At 38.4% G+C, this 21,856-nt stretch overlaps 1 protein-coding gene across 7 annotated transcripts in view; it reads right to left on the bottom strand.

Annotated features, from left to right (window-relative positions):
* Window positions 1–21,856, bottom strand: part of CNTN4 (contactin 4) — a 1,026,598-nt gene that overhangs the window by 201,029 nt on the left and 803,713 nt on the right. For all 7 annotated transcript variants that reach the window (XM_027522789.1, XM_027522788.1, XM_027522787.1 and 4 more), the window contains one exon: window positions 13,438–13,635. In XM_027522789.1, coding sequence (XP_027378590.1) covers window positions 13,438–13,635 — 198 coding nt within the window. The remainder of the gene's footprint in view (window positions 1–13,437; window positions 13,636–21,856) is intronic.

Raw genomic sequence — 21,856 nt, 5'->3', positions numbered from 1 at the left:
GATTTTTCCCATAATATCTTATAGAAAAACCCAAAAATGTTTTGGCCAATCTAATACATTGGAGAAAACTCTTGCTTTCAATTCTAAATAGAGGCATCTATATCTACAATCTTAAACATAAGGTGAAAAAGGTTTTAATTTATTAAGATGCATTGTCAATGTTTTCTATTCATGGGAGTAAGAACTATGCCACCACCACAACAGTGAAAGCTATGTCCCTTGAAATTTGATACATGGAAGTCTTTAGGAGGTAGGGGCTTAGCTGTATTTACATTCTAATGAATTCAATAAACATTCATTTAACACCAACCATAACCACGGGGGCACAATGTGCAAATCACAAACCTGATTATTATCTTCATGACATTTGTAGTTACCCTTTTCCAAAGCCTTGCATAGTAATGTGGCAAATGCAGGCAACAATTAATTGTTTATGGAATGTATGTGCATGTATATGCTAAGTCACTTCATTTGTGTCTGATTCTTTGTGACCCAATGGATTGTATAGCCTGCCAGGCCCCACTGTCCATGGAATTCTCTAGGCAAGACTACTGGGGTGGGTTGCCACGTTCTCCTCTAGGGGATATTCCCGACCCAGGGATGGAACCCAGGAGTCAGCTCTTATGTCTCCTGCATTGGCAGCTGGGTTCTTTACCACTAGCGTCACCTGGCTCAGACAGTTTATGGAATCAGTTCAGTCACTTCAGTCGCTTAGTCGTGCCCAACTCTTTGTAACCGTATGGATTGCGGTATGCCAGGCTTTCCCGTCCATCACCAACTCCAGGAGCTTGCTCAAACTCATGTCCATCGAGTCAGTGATGCCAATCAACCATGTCAACCTCTGTCGTCCCCTTCTCCTCCTGCCTTTCCCAGCATCAGGGTCTCTTCTAATGAGTCAGTTCTTCACATCAGGTGGCCAAAGTATTGGAGCTTCAGCTTCAGCATCAGTCCTTCCAATGAATATTTAGGATTTCCTTTAGGGTTGCCTAGTTTGATCTTCTTCTATGGTTTATGCAATAACCATGATTATTTTCTAAGGAAGGCATGCTACAAATTTCTAGGTGTTTTTTCCAAAACCAGTGTTCTCAAACTTTATATCACCTGGAGGATATGAGTATCTGAATTAGTAAGCTGATACGGGCCTGAGAACGTTCATTTCTCACAAGTTCCCGGCTGATGCTGATGCTGCCTTCCAGGGAACTTCCGTAGCAACCATGACGGGTTAAAGCTTTGGACCAAGCGGTAACAGACATCATGGACTAGTCACGGGGAGATGACAAGTAAGCACATCCCACCAGTGACAAAGCCAATCATGAGCCTGGGTTCTGCAGACAACCCTTGTGGCAACGACTGTCCTCCTTTCAAAACTGGAAAAACTATTAAGGCTGACACTGATGTCTGTGAGAACCAGAATGTGACAAAATAACCACCAAATTGCAGACTATAAAAGAGAAATTAGCCACACACCACGCTTGTTTAACTACAATTTGCAGAGCGCTGTCTTGGCAGAAGGAGGCCAGTTTGCAGAATTTTGTGCCATAAGATTTTGCCAACACCTGCCTTAGCTGGAATCTATGCTTGTAAATTAAACCACAGAAGGGACTTTTACCAGCTTCCACAGAGTGGGACTTACTACTGAAGAAAAACTGCAAAAGACTGTCTTATGTAGAGCTCCCACATGGCTGTTCTTGAGGAATAAGTCATATGATATAAAACCCATTTCTCTAAAAATATTTGGAAATATCTGATTAGGCATACTAGTTTCTTTGGCTGAGTTCAGAACTTTATTCTTTCAGGAAAGCCTTGTTTTGCCCTGGGTTGAAGGAGACACTGTAGGATCGAGGGGACTGTCCAAGGACTCTCTATCACTGCTCATTCCCTGATCACTGAACTCCCCTGAGTTAGAGCCAACAATTGTGCAAACAAGAACTTCCCCAGTGCTGGAAAAGAAGAATAAGACACTTGAAGGTTGTCTATCACTTGTTACATGTGGGGTTTTAATTGACTTCAAAAACCTGTGAGAATGACTTCCCTCATGGTCCAGTGGCTAAGACTTCGTGCTCCCAATACAGGGGACCTATCTGGTCAGGAACCTAGATCCCACATGCTACAGCTAAAGATCCTGCAAGCTGCAACTAAGACCAGCTGCTGCTGCTGCTGCTGCTAAGTCGCTTCAGTCGTGTCCAACTCTGCGCGACCCCATAGACGACAGCCCAACAGGCTCCTCCGTCCCTGGCACAGCCATAAATAAATAAACAAACAAATACATACATATATACATATATTTCTCCCACAGAGAAATCTGTGGGAGGCGAAAACAAATCCCACTGTTTGACCTAATTCAAACCTGCATCTCTTTCCTTACTTCTCAACAGTTACAGTGCAGAGATAATCTGAGCTATTCCAGCAAGGGGGCTTCCCTGGTGGCTCAAATGGTAAAGAATCTGCCTGCAATGCAGGAGACCTGGGTTCAATCCTTGGGTTCCAGAAAGCTGGATCCTCTGAAAGTAGAGTAGCTATTTATCTGTGCTTGCCTGGGACAGTCCTGATTTGTAACAAGTTCTGAAGTAATTTGCTAAGAGTTTGCCATTTGGGCAATTAATTATAAATCCACCACCTTTTAGGTGAAAGAAAGCCAACTTTGGTCTTTTTGTGATGAAGTACATTTATATTCTTACTACTAAAATTTCTCTCTACTTGAACTAAACTCTCTCTCCCTCTAATTTGTATACTGTGGTCCTAGTTCAAGTCTTTGGAGCCACAAAGAACAAGTCTTGATGGACAGTCTTCAAGTATTTAAAGATATTATCGTGTGGTCAGAGATGAACAAGGTTAATAATATTTTGTACACAGAGACAGCAAAGATTTTATTTAGGTTTTGTGAGACACTCAATCTCTGATTCAACTCTGCCATATAGCTAGAAAGTATTCATAGACAATATGTAAACAAATAGGCATGGCTATGTTCCAGTGAGATTTTATTTACAAAAATGGTGGTGGGTTGTGTGTAGCCCATGAACTAAGGGTTGGCTAGGCACTGGGCTTAGAAGAAATGGGGAAGATAGCAAAGTTTGAGAGAGTTGACAGAATTAATAAATTATAGAACTAACAAGATTTCACCAAGTTTTCCATGCTCAATCACTTACAAGTAAAATAGAGAATGTGATTAAAAATAAGATATCCTTAACAATAGTAACACAAATTACAGATAATTAGGAGTTAAGTAGAAATACCTAACATTTCTGTGGAGAAAAACGTTAAACTTTATTTACAAAAGCAGGCCATGGGCAAGATCTGCCTACAGGAGGAAGTTTGCCAACTCATGGTTTAAGCAAATACTGTGTCCACTTCCTGGAATTCTTATCCTCCCTGTTAGATGGAAGCTTCAGCTGATTTCCAAGACCAGGCCAGGCTTCCTTACATGCATATCTTGATTATATGCATAATCTCATGGTACCTTCACTGGTCCTGGACAGCTCTGATCAGAGCTGAAGCTTAAATAATCCTGCTTTAATTCGCCATCCACCCTAAACTGGCCCCATTCCGTCTGTAATTAGGCTCCTAAGCCAGGCCACCATCTAAGAGGACATAGAAAGACTTCTGCATCCCTAGTGACAAGAATACAACTGGCACTCAATGAACATTTCTTGGTTAAGTTCGGTTCACTTCAGTCGCACAGTCGTGTCCAACTCTTTGCAACCCCATGGACTGTAGCATGCCAGGTTTCCCTGTCCATCACCAACTCCCAGAGCTTACTCAAACACATGTTCATTGAGTTAGTGCTGCCATCCAACCATCTCATCCTCTGTCATCCCCTTCTGCTCCTGCCTTCAATCTTTCCCAGCATCAGGGTCTTTTCAAATGAGTCTGTTCTTCCTATCAGGTGGCCAAAGTATTGGAGTTTCAGCTTCAGCATCAGTCCTTCCAATGAATATTCAGGACTGATTTCCTTTAGGATGGACTGGGTGGATCTCCTTGCAGTCCAAGGGACTCTCAAGAGTCTTTTCCAACACCACAGTTCAAAAGCATCAATTCTCTGGCGCTTAGCTTTGTTTATAGTACAACTCTCACACTGATACATGACTACTGGAAAAACCATAGCTTTGACTAGATGGACCTTTGTCGGCAAAGTAATGTCTCTGCTTTTTAATATGCTGTCTAGGTTGGTCATAGCATTTTTTGCAAGGAGCAAGCGTCTTTTAATTTCATGGCTGCAATACCATCTGTGGTGATTTTGGAGTCCCCCCAAAATAGTCTGTCACAGTTTCCATTGTTTCCCCATCTATTTGCCATGTAGTGATGAGACCAGAGGCCATGATCTTACTTTTCTGAATGTTGAGTTTTAAGCTAACTTTTTAACTCTCCTCTTTAACTTTCATCAAGAGGCTCTTAGTTCTTTGCTTTTAGCCATAAAGGGGTGGTATCATCTGCATATCTGAGGTTATTGATATTTCTCCCAGCAATCTTGATTCCAGCTTGTGCTTCATCCAGCCTGGCATTTCACATGATGCACTCTTCATAGAAGTTAAATAAGCAGAGTGACAATATACAGCCTTGATGTACTCCATTCCCAATTTGGAACCAGTCTGTTGTTCCATGTCCAGTTCTAAATGTGGCTTCTTGATTTCTCAGGAGGCAGGTCAGGTAGTCTGGTATCCCCATCTCCTTCAGAATTTTCCACAGTTTATTGTGATCCACACAGTCAAAGGCTTTGGTGTAGTCAATAAAGCAGAAGTAGATGTTTTTCTGGAACTCTCTTGCTTTTTCAAAGATCCAACAGATGTTGGAAATTTGATCTCTGGTTCCTCTGCCTTTTCTAAAACCAGTTTGCACATCTGGAAGTTCACGGTTCACATACTGTTGAAGCCTGGCTTGGAGAATTTTGAGCATCAGTTTGCTAGTGTGTGAGATGAGTACAATTGTGAGGTAATTTGAACATTTTTTGGCACTGCCTCTCTTTGGGATTGGAATGAAAACTGACCTTTTCCAGTCCTTTGGCCACTGCTGAGTTTTCCAAATTTGCTGGCATATTGAGTGCAGCACTTTTACAGCATCATTTTTAGGGTTTTAAGTAGTTCAACTGGAATTCTATCACCTCCATTAGCTTTGTTTGTAGTGATGCTTCCCAAGCCCCACTTGACTTCGCATTCCAGGAAGTCTGGCTCTAGGTGAGTGATCACACCATCGTGGTTATCTGAGTCATGAAGATCTTTTTAATATAATTCTTCTGTACATTCTTGCCACCTCTTCTTAATATCTTATGCTTCTGTTAGGTCCATACCATTTCTGTCCTTTATTGAGCCCATCTTTGCATGAAATGTTCCCTTGGTATCTCTAATTTTCTTGACAAGATCTCTAGTCTTTCCCATTCTCTTGTTTTCCTCTATTTCTTTGCACTGATCACTGAGGAAGGCTTTCTTGTCTCTCCTTGCTATTCTTTGGATCTCTGCATTCAAATTGGCATATCTTTCCTTTTCTCCTTTGCCTTTAGCTTCTCTTCTCAGCTACTTGTAAGGCCTCCTCAGACAACCATTTGGCCTTTTTGCATTTCTTTTTCTTGGAGATGGTCTTGATCACTGCCTCCTGTACAATGTTACGAACTTCCGTCCATAGTTCTTCAAGCACTTTGTCTATCAGATCTAATGTCTTTAATCTGTTTGTCACTTCCACTGTATAATCATAAGGGAATTGATTTAGGTCATACCTGAATGGTCTAATGGTTTTCCCCCACTTTCTTCAATGCAAGTCTGATTTTTGCAATAAGGAGTTCATGATCTGAGCTACAGTCAGCTTCTGGTCTTATTTTTGCTGATTGTTTAGAGCTTCTCAATCTTTGGCTGCAAAAAATACAATCAGTCTGATTTTGGTATTGACCATCTGGTGATGTCCATGTGTAGAGTAATCTCTTGTGTTGTTGGAAGAGGGTGTTTGCTATGACCAGAGAGTTCTCATGGCAAAACTCTGTTAGCCTGTGCCCTGCTTCATTTTGTACTCCAAGGCCAAACTTACCTGTTACTCCAGGTATCTCTTGATTTTTCATTTTTGCATTCCAGTCCCCTATAATGAAAAGGACATGCTTTTTGGGTGTTAGTTCTAGAAGGTCTTGTAGGTCTTCATAGAACCATTCGACTTCAGCTTCTTCAGGATTGCTGGTTGGGGTACAGACTTGGATTACTGTGATACTGAATGGTTTCCCTTGGAAATGAACAGAGATCATTCTGTCACTTTTGAGATTGCACCCAAGTACTGCATTTCAGATTCTTTTGTTGACTATGAAGGTTACTCCATTTCTTGTAACGGATCTTGCCCTCAGTAGTAGATATAATGGTCATCTGAGTTAAATTCACCCATTGCAGTCCATTTTATTTCACTGATTCCTAAAATATCAATGTTTCTTGGTCAAAGGCATCATCAAATGAATGCCCAGGTCATCTCTATTCTAGGCTGGACATCTCTCCTGTCCTCTTTCATTTGAAATCCCTATCTATAAATGTGTTTCCTGGAACTCAGTTCAATAATTCCAATAAGAATGAAACTTTAGACCTTTCATTAATTTGTAGTTGTCTAAGACTAGAGATTCCCAGGGGCTCTGACCACATCTTTTTATTTTATAGTGTCAAACACACAATGGGTACTTAACAGATGCTTTCTAACTGACCAGTGAAGTGACCATCCACCAGCTTTGGCCCCATGGACCTGTAATGAATCTGACTACGCCTGAGGTCTAGAGCTGACTCCAAGTTCCTAAGTTTGTCAAGGCTTCAAAATATTAAGACACCATTAAATCAGATTAGCAGTGGCAGTTTAGCAAAATGTCTCACATCCTTTAGTCATTTAGATGTTTTTCTCACAAAACATGTTTTACACCCAAAGATCCTCAAATGTGGTATTAATGCAAGATATGATTGCTGTGACAAAACCACAGAAAAGATGTAATTAGAAATGAGAGTTAAATAAAGAAATGTGTTTGAGGATAAACTTTGCTGCTAAGTCACTTCAGTCGTGTCTGACTCTGTGCGACCCCATAGACGGCAGCCCACCAGGCTCCCCCGTCCCTGGGATTCTCCAGGCAAGAACACTGGAGTGGGTTGCCATTTCCTTCTCCAATGCATGAAAGTGAAAAGTGAAAGCAAATTTGCTCAGTTGTGTCCGACTCTTAGCGACCCCATGGACTGCAGCCTACCAGGCTCCTCCATCCATGGGATTTTCCAGGCAAGAGTACTGAAATGGGGTGCCATTGCCTTCTCCAAGAATAAACTTTAGATCTTAGGTAATATAAAAATCTTGTGCAAGTCAAGGACACATCTCTGCTTGTTCCCCAGGCAGAAGTTTTGTCCTTCTCAGTCTAAAGTTTAAGTCATCAAAAAGTGTTGTAGATCAAGTTTACAATCAAAAAATGATTGTCTTAATGACTAGTTTTTTAAATCTGACAGCTAGGCTAATTAAATGGCCTACAATTGAAGCAGATCTATTCAAGAACACAACATCATGTCTGTTAAGGTTCACTTGAGGATCTAACCCAATTTGGGGCAATATTAGGAAAGTTTACCATGAACAGATGGTAGCATCATAGTGAAGAATACATTACACTACACAGATAACCCAGAATACTCTGGAATATTCTATTTTTCTCTTTCACACTTTTCAGTCATTGATCTTAAACTTGGCAATTTGAAGCAAATGTAGTCTTCTGAGCCACTAGGAGATCTAATGGTCATTGAGGTGAAGGTTCACAAAATGGTCCATGATATTCTAGTTTTGCACTAGGATTCATTGTTAGTGCTAGGAAGAAATGTAATCCAATGAACAATATCTATGTGTTGAGCTGTGTTTGATATCATGTGGCCTATGCAAATGCTGAAACTGGAATAAAGCAAGGTAGACTGGAATCTCAGAAGTAAACACAGAAGAACCCTTAGACATAACTTATTACAAATCCCTCATTTTTATAGCTTAAGAATATTGAGGACAAACGAAGTGACAGGTTTTGTCTCACGTTAGTGGCAGATGTGGGACCACAGCCCAGAATCCTATGGCTTTTTTCCTTCCTGATTTTTAGTGCTACCCTTCTTTTCCTGCATCCTAGGGGACACCACAACAAATAAGACAAAGCTGGTTGGCATCAATCATGGACGCTCTTAATCCTACGTTCAGCACACCTATTTCTGTTCTACCTTAGGCTGCTCTGAAACTCTAGGCTTCTGCGGTTATCAGCCGGGGTCCTGTCCAGTAGGTTAAAATTTTATGTACACAGAAAACAATAAATGCTTTGGTGCTGAAGCATTCAAAACTTTGCTTGAATGCAAAGTTTTCATGGCTAATTAAAATAAAGCTTGGGGAAATGGGTCAGGGCTTGGGAAAAAATGGTCAGCTATTTTGGTTATATTGAAAACACCAATTTTTAATAATTTAAATTTACAGTGAAGTATAATAATATTCAAAAAGTGGTTTAAATTTTAACTTCACAAAGACAATATATTTTGTGTATATAAACACATGTATATTTATACACACATATCCTACATGTATAAGTTTATCAATGTATATAAATATAGGAAAGGAGAAGGGAAAGAAAGAGACACAGAGAGTGAACTTGAAATTCTAAGATAGGAAAAATCCAGTGTTTCCTATTCCCTAGCAGCTCTTCTGTTGAGAGTTCTAATTAGGGATAATATTCAAAAACATTCAACAACCAATGTGCAAAGCAAGGATCCATCAGATACACACTCGCTGTAAACTGTTCAACATTTGCCTTGGTTCTAATAAGCAAACTAAGGAACTGCCGAACCAGTCCCTAGCCAGTCTCACGGGAAACACAGAAAAAAGGCAAGGGCCATACAGTAATTTTTCATGCTCAGTTATGTACCTGTGCATATAAAGTACATAAACAACCTCGCAGACATTATCTCATTTTCCCAAGACTGTCCTAATCTCTGCTAGTTTTTTCCCATCTTTAGCCATTTTAGAGCAAGTTAGGGGTGATGACTAAAGACAGAAAAAAAATATAGCTATTATGATTATTACATAAATCTATGATTTCTTTCATAGTTATGCTACTTTGGTATGGGTAGCCTATTACCTTTGTTTATGGAAATAAGAGGTACAGTTCTTTACAATCTGTGTAGGAAGCACACGATAGAGCAAACTCATGGTCATTAATAACAAGCAATTAGGCTAATATTGATCCATGGACTAGTTTAGTATCTCTGGTAAAAAAAATAATTATGATCTATTTTTCTCAATGAAATATTTTTCTTTCACGGTACCCAAGCAACAGGTGCCCTCTCCCATATGATAGGTTATTTTATTGTTTCAAGCAAATTTTAAAATATCTAGATAAATAAATAAAAACTCTGGTATAAAATTCTCTCATATTTGTCTAGCTCTCAGTTTTATACTACTTTCTAGAGATGAACACTACACATAATATATAGTTATTTAGAATTCCCAAAATAAAAATTTCAAAAATCACAACATAAATAGGTGAATCTAGAGACCCAAAAAGCTTTTCTGAACCTCAGTTAAATAGTATGGTGACTGGGGGCCAAGAATTTGATCCCACTGCTGTTTTGACTTATTTCTCTCATTCTTAGTTTCCTTCTTTCTGGAAGAATAAGAATAAATTGGGGGATCTCTAAGTGCCTTTTAGGTCCAGTAATCTGTAGTTATCCCTTTTACCAAACATTAAAAAAAAAATTGAACAGTCTCTAATCATTGCATAAAAATGAGAAAACACAGAGAAGCAGAAAGAAAAAAAATTAAGAACTGAACATTTTACTACTAAAAGTTGACTGCTTTAAGGTTTATGACTGTTAGCATTATGTAGAGTTGGATTTCCATTTTCTCTATCATTATCCACAAACATTTTTAAAACAAGGATAATGTTATCCACTTACTCTGTATAATCTGTTTTTTTTTAAAGCATAATTTGTGGAGCATATCTTAGGGAAGTTCTTGATGCTGTACTGCTGTTTTGTCACTGTTCAAAGCACTTTACACATAATTTCACACACAGAGTGAGCTCTGAGGTAGGTATTGCTACCCTCATTTGACTGATGATGACACAGCACAGTGAAGTTGTTCAACTGATGTTCAAGGTCACATCCCTGATAAACGGCGGGGCTGGATTCCACTCAGGGAACCCGGCTCACCTCTACACTTCCCTGGTCTACATTTCAGTCATTGATCTGAGATGTAGGAAGGCGTGAGGCATGTGAAGAGTTGAGGAAAAAGGAACAGCAAGTACAAAACCCTTGCAGAACCTCAGTGTATTAGGGGTTAGGACCTAAAGAGGGTTAGTGGGATCAACATGGGACACATCGCCCTCGATTTCCAACTGGAACGTGGGTTGACAGGAGTTGTCCACTTTTTTCTGACTCACTGTAACCTTTAGGGCTGGAAACAGTCCCAGTCTAGATTGCTCAGCTAAAACTCTAGAAAAAAAAATAACCTGAGTATTGAGGATATCTAGTTCTTTAAGCTACATTTGTCTACATCTGCACTTTGCTAGGGAAATGGTAAGCCATGTCAATTAGTGCAGTGCAGGCAACAAGCTCCCTTGCCTTGCTTATTCATATTTCAGAGACAGAAGGAGGATATGAAATTCTGAGTGAGCTTCAATTACCAAGATGCTTGTGCAAACTCCATACTCACCTTGTGCTCACCAGTCTAATATACAGTCACTAACTACCAGATTGCGCAGAATGATAATTTCATTGATTTTACTCCCACAGCATACATTTTCACAAGAATGTCATCTTTGTTTTGCAATGTTTTCTTGATTTATATTTCCCCTTTTCTCTTACCTCCACAAAAGAGGTAAAGAAATAATCTATTTTGAGCCTAGTAATGCAGTTTGAGTATCCATTTTATGTACTGCTGCCTAAATGGGAAAGATATATTATGAATTTTCACCAACAACTTTCATGGAAATTAGGAATGAATGGGCATTAATTGCTGAAGAATGAGATCCTTAGCTTGTTAATTTTGTGATAAAGTATTCTCATAAAAAACATCTGTCATCTGTATGAAGATATACTAGGCAAGTCGAGATAAATCCAAAAGATAAGCAGAAGGCAGTGTTTGGCCAGGCTGAGGACTTCCCGTGTTCCTGAACGTCTGTTCTTTCTTTCTGAAGCAGCTACTCTGGGTGATATTTCTCCTGGGCTGTGTCTTAGTGCATCAGAGTCAATATTCGATTATATTGTCTCCTTGACATACCAACTAAACTGAACAGACTGAACAGACATTTTGGCATAAGTGTATTATGGGCAAAGGCCAGAGGGGCTATATTTTTTAAATAATTTTGTACAAAATGTCCCTGAAACACATATGTTGAAACAGAATTTTTATCCTTAGGTCCAGAGAGATAGCACTGATAGCTTCTGAAAGAATAGATCCCTTGCCTATGTTTCTTGTTAAAATGATGAGATTTTTCAGTTTTATTTAATATAACTCAGCTTAATGCAACATATCCATTTAGCATTTGCCATGTGGCAAGCACTGTGCTGGGCCCTTATACCAAACCAGATGAAAGCCGTGGTGTGAGTTTGATCACATGGCATTGGGTAATATGAATAGACCAGATGCATATTATGATAGAGAGATGGAATATTATGATAGACTAAGAAGCACCAAATAAACAATTCTTTCTTTTGCCAGGGGAGAAGTCATGCTTTGTAATAAAGACTAAAGTAATTCTGATGCTCCCTTGTAAACCCATTCAGTAAAACCATTTCAGTAAATGGCATTTCCAACCATCCAGCTGCCATGCTAGAAACCCATGTGTCATCCTTGATTTTCTCTTCCACCACCTCTCACATCCCAGGTGTCAGCAAGTCCTGGCAGCTCCACCTGCAAATGATGTCCTGTCTCCACAACCTTCTCTTCTCTCCAGGGCCACCTGCTAATTCAAGCTGCCATCAGCGACTGACTGAATTACAGCAACAGTCTTTAAGTGGACTTCCAGTTTTGACTCTTGCTTTTCTTAAAAGTCCACTTGCCACACAGTAGCTAAGCAATCTTTTTTTAAAAAAATATACATAATTCTGTTATATAAAACCCTCTATTGGCTTCTCACTGCACTTGAAATAAAATCCAGTCTCCAACATCAACTCAAACCACCCTCTACACTGGTCATTATGCTCCATGAGGCTCATATTCTCTTTGCTCTCTGAACATGCCAGTAATTTTATTTCTAGCCCTCAGGGCCTTTGCATGTGATGCTAACTCAGTCTGAAATGCTCCTCCCTCTGACTTTCACAGGACCAACTTCTTATCATTCGGGCATCAGTTCATGTCACCCCCTCAGAAAGGTTTTGCATGACAACCCTATCTAAATTAATCTTTCTGCCCCCACAGAGTCTCTGTGTCAGCATACTCCTTTATTTATTACTATCTAAAATAACTGCATTTGGCATTTTGTTTAGGTTTATTTGTTTGTTTTTACCTAAATCCTTTGCAGAACTTAAATGCCACGAGGAGGGGTTTGTGGTTTTTGTTCACTGCTCCCAAAGTAGTGCTGTCACATAGCAAGTGCTAAATAAACGTATGTTAAATGCATGAAAAAGTAATTGAATGACTGAAATCCGTATTTTTTGCCCCCACATTCCACAATTTGGCCTATGCTTTAAGGATGACCATCCCTTCTCTGCAGAGTTGATTTGAGAAGGACCTGACAGCACAGTTGGGTGGAGCCGGTGAGACAGGTGATCTCCTGGAGAAAGCAATATATTTGAAGAAGCTGGAAGGATCAGTGTAAGTTAGTCAAGGGACCAAGAGAATGAAGCGTATTTCAAGAAGAGGGAACAGAATACATAAAAAGACTCACAGTGGGGAAAAGGCATGATGTTATTAAAGTCTGGCATACAAATTGGTAAGACTGTCTTCAAAAAGCACATGATGAATCACCATACACTGTCATGTCATCCATCTGAGTAAGTAAGGTGAAATTCATCTATTTTCTTGAAATATTCTCACAAAAATGTGGGAACATAAAACTATCTCCAGTAAGACTTGACATTTCTACATTTCACTGTGGTTGGAATTATGTCTTCAATACCACACACCCAGAACATATTTGGATAACTTAAAACTTGCTTCTGGACACTGAAAACTAAATTACATAGAGCTGACTGATAAGCTAATTTGATCAACCTTCTACTTCATTTTGTCTGTGTACACAATTTAAGTGTGAAGAAATGGACTCACATTGCGTTGAGGATGAAATTAGAAATTATATTTCTAGTAAGTCTTGCAAAGTGGATTCATGGGTTTATTTCTTACACAAGTGTAGAAAATATAGGTAGTGAATGTAAAATCATTCAATTTTTCTTAAATGTAATTGAGACAGTTAAGCTTTGTGTGCCAATAACATAACTTCCCAAACTCAACCTATGAGCACAAAAAACAATTCTGAAAATCCCTTAGAAAACTCACCATCGTTTCTCAATATCAGTGGTGTGGGTGGTCCCAGGACTTTTTGGTTTGTCACTGTATTTGTAACCACACAAGTATAATTTCCAACATCTGATTTTTCTACTTTGGCAATATATAGATTCCCAGTCTCTTGAGAAACGAAGCGGCGATTATCCTGATAGGAGGGGTATTCATTGAAAATCCAGGCATAGCTGAGCTCTGAAAGCAAAAGGAATCATCATTATAAACATGTCTTTTATAAGAACTTTACTGTATTCATGAAAGAACTGGTCAAGTTAAAAATTCACACTGTTGCCCAATGATCCTTTTTCAGCCTGCTAAATATCAACAGGAAGAAATAACAGTCTCCTAAATCATTTTACCAGTCTTCCTACCATCAGTCAATAAGATTTTATTTCTATAGAACTAGAAGGTACACTGATCACTGATGGAGAAGTCCAATCTCTTTAAATCAGGGAATAAGCATTATAGTTCACTAAGCATGGCTAAGCACCATATAATACTTACAGAGCTAAAGCTCAAACTACAGACACACAGAGTCCACAGTCTTGATATACCCTGGAAACTACTCATATCACTCCTTTCATCTGACATGCAATAATCATAATAGTATATCATGGTGCAACATACTTACACAGCACTTTATGGTTTCCAGTATAGTTTATAGGTTTCCATTAACTGAGAAATTCTGACACAGAGGATCAGACTGTCTAATCCAAACTCACCCACAGCTAGAGACAGAATAATTCCTGATTCTCAATCTAGTCTTTTCCCAGTGCCTTACTATTGATGCATATTCTTACTCCTTTTTCACTTGTGATGTTGAACTCTTTCCCCATTATTTTAGTGAGATGGTGATTTAATATTGTAGCAAATACTCATTAAATATAATACAATGATTAGTTGGCTGGTCCCATAAATGCAAATCTGCATTTTAACACATTATTGACTAGAAATGTATTACAGCCATAGGCATTAGTCTGAAACAATCCCCTGATCAATAATGTGTTAAAAAATTAGCTGAAAAAATTATTATATCTGTATAAAGTAGCCATCAAAGAGCAACCTTTTCACAAATACTTATCCAACACAGAATGCCAATGGGAGGAATGTAATAGGCAGTCATACTTGAAAATGTTCCTTTGAAAATTCTCATTTTTCTGGAGAATTAGGTGAATGTTTTGTGAATGAGCACATTAACCCATGCTTTCAATTTCAGAAAAGAAACCTAAGTGACAGCGAGTTTAAATGATTTGCTGCAGTGAACTATTGTGCTCTGAGGAAATCAAACTTCTTTAGCTCCAGGCATTTCATGATTCCTCTCTTTAAAGTGTGATCTTCAGATTTGTTCAAAGCTGCAGAAGTGATATAGCAGCCATGGGCACTGATTAGCCAACATGCCCTGTTTTATTTTCTCAAGTTATTTTAGGCAGGAGGGGGAACAACTAGATGCAAAGGGAGCCTGTGGTTTCCGAACTAGTTGACTGAGTTCTTGTGTGCTGCTCTTCAATATGATTCTTGGCTAAATTCTAAATGCATGGATTGTCCTTGGAAAATGGCAGAAAGGTCACTTCAGCTTTGTACACAGAATGCTAATTATTGGAAAAGGCACTTTGTTGTTTAATACTTCAATGAGTCCTCAGTTGTAATTGACCTCAATAACTGAATGTGTGACAGGGAACATATTCCATCTTAATGATCCACTGTTTACATACAAAGGAGGGGGTCATGTAGATTGCCTTCCCTTTATTGCTGGATTATAACATTTCTGCATGCATTATTTTAGAGAGATACAATTATGTTTATATGAGAATAGCTAATCATTTTATTTACGCATATGAATGTAATTATAAGTAACCCCATGCTGATATCAAGAGGATACCCACTGTAAATAAGCAAGCTCTTCCCAGCAAGCTAGTTACTTTCTCAAGAAACTACAATTTGGGGGAAGGAATGGCCCCTCTAATAGATTGTGAAGAAATACAATGTCATGTACCAATTTTGCCACAAAAACAGGAGATTCAACAAATAGCACAGTGCAATGTACTCCTCTCTCAATTTGGCATGTCAGTTTCAGGCAGAGCAAGTAATCACCAAGCCTCTCAAAAATATTCTCACATGAACAGTGAAGAGAACATTGCCTATCTAGTAATTAATTATAAGAGAGTTTTAGGAATAAATTAACATATCCAAAGTCACAAGGTATAAGTTAGAAAGTAATTTATCAGCAAAATATTAATCAACCCATATCTCTCCAAGGAGAGTTATAATCAAATATATAAACTATATACATATTTTTTCCCTGAAGACATTTTTTAAAACTAATGCTACTGGCTAGTGCCACAAAACTTTCTGAATTTTGTAGAAGATGCATAGTTGGTAACTAGGAAGTTGCAGGAACCATGGATACCAGGATAAAAGACATTCACTTTGTTATTTTCCTAATTGGAATTAAAAAAAAAAAGACCAGAAGACCAAAATGCAAAACTGTATTTCATAAAGAAATCCATTTAAACACTCTGACTTAGTTTCAACTTAATCCAGCAAATGGGGATAATCATAAATGTGATACAGGCACGTAGTGAGGTTCAAGTTACGTGAAAGTCCTCTGAGTCATAAGCACATCTGAATCACTGAAAGTTAATCATTTTTAAAGTAAAAATATCAAACAACAATTATCATGTTGTTTGATTATAAGAATTTTGGTTTCACTGCTTGTTGTTCAAGCTGGTTTTAGAAAAGGCAGAGGAACCAGAGATGAAATTGCCAACATCTGCTGGATCATGGAAAAAGCAAGAGAGTTCCAGAAAAACATCTACTTCTGCTTTATTGACTATGCCAAAGCCTTTGACTGTGTGGATCACAATAAACTGTGGAAAATTCTGAAAGAGATGGGAATACCAGACCACCTGATCTGCCTCTTGAGAAATCTGTATGCAGGTCAGGAAGCAACAGTTAGAACTGGAAATGGAACAACAGACTGGTTCCAAATAGGAAAAGGAGTATGTCAAGGCTGTATATTGTCACCCTGCTTATTTAACTTATATGCAGAGTACATCATGAGAAACGCTGGACTGGAAGAAGCACAAGCTGGAATCAGGATTGCCGGGAGAAATATCAATCACCTCAGATATGCAGATGGCACCACCCTTATGCCAGAAAGTGAAGAGGAACTAAAAAGCCTCTTGATGAAAGTGAAAGTGGAGAGTGAAAAAGTTGGCTTAAAGCTCAACATTCAGAAAGCTAAGATCATGGCATCCGGTCCCATCACTTCATGGGAAATAGATGGGGAAACAGTGGAAACAGTGTCCGACTTTATTGTTTTGGGCTCCAAAATCACTGCAGATGGTGACTGCAGCCATGAAATTAAAAGACGCTTACTCATTGGAATGAAAGCTATGACCAACCTAGATAGCATATTCAAAAGCAGAGACGTTACTTTGCCAACAAAGGTCCGGCTAGTCAAGGCTATGGCTTTTCCTTTGGTCATGTATGGATGTGAGAGTTGGACTGTGAAGAAGGCTGAGCGCCGAAGAATTGATGCTTTTGAACTGTGGTATTGGAGAAGACTCTTGAGAATCCCTTGGACTGCAAGGAGATCCAACCAGTCCATTCTGAAGGAAATCAGCCCTGGGATTTCTTTGGAAGGAATGATGCTAAAGCTGAAACTCCAGTACTTTGGCCACCTCATGCGAAGAGTTGACTCATTGGAAAAGACTCTGATGCTGGGAGGGATTGGGGGCAGGAGGAGAAGGGGATGACAGAGGATGAGATGGCTGGATGGCATCACTGACTTGATGGACGTGAGTCTGGGTGAACTCTGGGAATTGGTGATGGACAGGGAGGCCTGGCATGCTGCAGTTCATGCAGTCTCAAAGAGTCAGACACGACTGAGTGACTGAACTGAACTGAACTTTAGCAGGAAATACAGGCAACCATAAACATATTCTGCAGGAATATAATAGAATAGAATAGAATAGAAATTCTCTACCCCCTACCTATCTCAAATTTAAAAACTTTATGTGACCAGAAGACTTTGAGAAGAATGGGATTAAATAAAGTTTAATAGATTTAAAAATTTCTCCTTTCAAGACCTGCAAGAGACTTTTAAAATGCCAATGTGCCTCAAATTTCTTACAGACTACTTAAGTCATGCAAACTTACTTGATGTAGAAGTGCCTCTCAACTCCTTCATCCACACACTCTTTTTCTAGAACATCTACTATACATCACAAATAGAGGTTGGGAAATGCTGAACTAATGCAATTTCAACTCAAGAAACAGTAAGTATAATATAAAAATTATTAGCTCTATTACTTCTGTTCTCAGGAAAGCCATTAAGTTACATTAAACAACAGAAAACAAGAAAATGTTGAATTAAAGTTGTAATAAGTTTCCCAAATTGTAATAGTAACATAATACTGTAGCCATTTTCAATGCTGTAGATAAAGGAACAAACCATAGTTCCAAACACAAGTATCAAATGGATTGTGCTAAGGATCCTAACTAACATCAGTTCAACATACAACATTTGTAAAACACTGTTAGTCCTAAAGTGTGAAGGTCAGCCAAAGAATCTCGGCTGGTTCACTGTTGAGATCATGTTGAGCTAAATGTTGAGACCCTTGAAGGGGGAAAATTTCTAAACATGATATTAATTAATCTTTATTGATCTATTTTTCTTCACAGCAAATAGTACTACCTGGAATACTGTACTTTTATTTGTCCACAAAAATTAGGAAGGGGCATGAATAATATAATGTAATGATAATGCAGACATCAAAGTAGGAAAAAATGTGTAGTAAGGATAAAAATTACCCAACAGATCACTTCTCTCTTAATTTTAAGGATATGAAAGAAGAACAAAGCTGAAGGTATCACACTCAAAATTTTCAAACTACATTACAAAGCTGCAGTAATTAAAACAGTTTGGCATTAGCATAGAAACAGGCACATGTATCAATGAAACAGAATAAAGAACCCAGATATAAACCTATAAAAATATGCTCAGTTAACTTACTGCAAAGGTGCCAAGAACATACCACAGGGAAAGGACAATAATTGAGTAAGTAGTGCTGGGAAAACAGCCATATGCAAAAGAATGAAACTGGATGGCTACCTTGTACTATACACGAATGTTAACTCAAAATAGATGAAAGATTTGCATTAATATCTGAAACCATAAACTCCTACAAAAAAAAAATGGGAGTAAGGTCCTTGACATGGGTGTTGGACATGATTTTTTGAATCTGACACCAAAAACTAAAATAAGCAGGTGGGACTATATCAAACTAAAAAACAAATAAACAAACAAAAAAATTGCACAGTGAATGAAACCATCAATAAAATGAAAAGGCAACCTATTGAACAGAAGAGAATATTTGCAAATCATATATAAGATATAGTGTTAATATTCAAAATATGAAGAACTCCTACAGATTACCAGCATAAAAAAAAAGAAAAAAAGCTGATTAAAAAATGTGGGCAGATCCGAATGGACATTTTTCCAAAGAAGACATGTATCAATATAGCTAATTATCAGGGGGATGCAAATCAAAACCACAATGAGATATTTTCTCACACCTGTCAGACTGGTTATTATCAAAAAGACAGCAAATAGCAAGCAATGGTGAGGACATAGAGAAAAGGGAAACCTGTTGCTGGGAATGTAAATCAGTACAGCCACAAGGGAAACAGCATGGAAATTCTTCAAAAGATTAAAATGGAACTTCCATATCATCCAGCAATTCCACTTCAGGGTATTTACCTGAAAAAACCTAAAACACTAACCTGAAGAAATATCTGCATCCTCATGTTCACTGCAGGATCATTTAAAACAGCCAAGATACAGAAACAACCTAAGCATCCATTGGTGGATGAAAGGATAAACAAATCATATATAAATATAACGATACATATACATACATACACTTACACACAGAGAGAGTGGAATATTATTCAGCCATTACAAATAATTTAACCTTGCCATTTGGAACAATGTGCATAGACCTTGAGGGCATTATGCTGAGTGAAATAAGTAAGACAAATAAAGACAAATCTCATATGATCTCACTTATATGTGGACTCTAAAAATTAGACCAACAAACCAAGTTGTGGGTATGAAGAACAGATGGGCAATTGTCAGCGGGGGCTGATAGACTGGGATAAATGGATATTAAAAAGGTAAAAAATAAGTTTATAAAATCTTAAAACTCCCTAGAAATTCTAATACCTCAACAGAAAGATAGCTATCATTTAGAATATATTTTCAATTCTAACGTATATGCCTGTAGGTTTTCATGATTTTAACCATAGCATAAATGTTGTTTAAAAAAAAAAACCAACAACAATCCATGTCTCTACAAATGACTAATTTCATTCCTTTTTATGGCTGAGTACTATTCCATTGTACATATGTACCACTACTCCTTTATCTGTTCCTCAGCTGATGGACATTTTACAGACTTTAAGTAAGTCAGAAAGAAAAAAATAAATATTGCATATTAATACATACACCTGGAATCTGAAAAAAAAAAAAAAAAACCCTGAAAAAAATTGATGTAGGTGATCTTATTTATAAAGAAGAGAGAAAGACACAGACATAGAGAACAAACATATGGATACCAAGAGGGAAAGGGGGAGTAGGATGAAATGGGAGATTCATCCTATGTGTAAAACAGATCACTAATAAGAGCCAACTGCACAGCACAGGGAACTAAGTGCTCTGCGGGGACCTAAATGGATATATGTATATGTACAGCTGATTCAGTTTGCTGTACAGCAGAAACTAACACAAACTGTAAACCAACAATATACCGCAATAAAAATTAAATAAATAATTTAAAAAACCCAACAACCAAACAACACATACGACAGTTCTAAGGCCTAGAAAGGGTGAGAGTGGAGAGTCAGAAAGTGGCAAACCACACTGTATCTTAGGCCTTCTAGGTACATTCCCCTTCCGGTCGCTTAGTCGCTCATTCAAGTCCAACTCTCTGCGATTCCATGGACTGTAGCCCGCCAGGCTCCTCTGTCCATGGAATTCTCCAGGCAAGAATACTGGAGTGGGTTGCCATTTCCTTCTCCAGGACATCTTCCTGACCCGGGGACTGAACCCTGGTCTCCTGCATTGGTAGGCGCATTCTTTATAATCCGAGCCACCAAGGAAGCTCCCCCTTCCAGTGCTCCCTCCTGGAAGCAGTAAGAGCTTTTGAAATTTGAAAGTAAAGAGTTAGTGTTATATGACTCACCAAATGATGCCGTTTTCCCCTAAGAACTAAAGTCTATTTTTATCAGAGCAAAACATTAATTCAGTGGGTTGCATGAAATGCTATTCACATTCTGAAAAAATAAAGCCAAGTTAATAAAACAAAATAAACTCTTATATGCTGCAAAAAAAATATATCCCATTCAGTGTGATTTCCTTAGGGACTTACATGCAATATTTATCCTTATTCAAACTTGACAGATTTCTTTTGATAAGTTTTCATACACTAATTGCTCTGGAAGTGACAGACAGTTCCTGTCCCATTGGCAATTTGTATCAACTGGGTAAACAGATACTTGGAATATAATATTTAATAGACTGGGAAGTCTCTGATGCTCAACTGAAAAATAATGAGACTGGTTAGAATGTGATAGCTATTAAGGCAGAAGGACCTAGTGGTGGTTTTCTAACCTGTAGCATCTAAATCTTTGGGGAATTAACTATGAAATAACACTCTCTTAATTGGTTCCTTTTCCCTATCTTTGGGCCAACAGCAAAGGGTATTTGGCTATTATTTTTAAGAGAAGACATCAATCAAACAATTTTCAAATTCAGGTACTCATTGAGCAAATTAAGCCTCTGATTAGAGGCCTCAGGATGAATGCTCTTGTTCTTGATGCTGTCTAATTTCTTTCTAGAGTTGTATTATACTTCACGACATTCTGAGTCATGTCCCAAGGGGTAGCAAAAATGTCAGTTTTCAAAGATCCCTTTCTTAGTCCTCAAAGTTTTAAATCTGAAAGGGACCTAAGATCAACCCCTGCAATTTTACAGATCAAGAAGCTGAAGTCTAGAGAAATTACATGCCTGGATCACAGTCACACATTTGATATGTGGGAAGAAAGGGGATGATGGGGGTAGCTGCCATATTCAGAAGAGCTGGTTCATTAGACAGCTATATGTTACTCTCAGAATTTAATTTAATTTGGAGCTAGAAGAGATCAGTTTTCCTTATTTACACATTTAAACAGTATAACTAGATGCTGGGAAATATTGAGGGGAGGAAGAGAAGGGGACGACAGAGGATGAGATGGTTGGATGGCATCACCGACTCAATGGAGATGAGTTTGGGTAAACTCCAGGAGTTGGTGATGGACAGGGAGGCCCAGTGTGCTGCGGTCCATGGGGTTGCAGAGGGTTGGACACGACTGA

Source organism: Bos indicus x Bos taurus, chromosome 22, assembly GCF_003369695.1.
Source record: "Bos indicus x Bos taurus breed Angus x Brahman F1 hybrid chromosome 22, Bos_hybrid_MaternalHap_v2.0, whole genome shotgun sequence".
Lineage (NCBI taxonomy): Eukaryota > Metazoa > Chordata > Mammalia > Artiodactyla > Bovidae > Bos > Bos indicus x Bos taurus.
The sequence above is the reverse complement of the archived record's forward strand: the minus strand, read 5'-3'. Positions and strand labels throughout refer to the sequence as shown.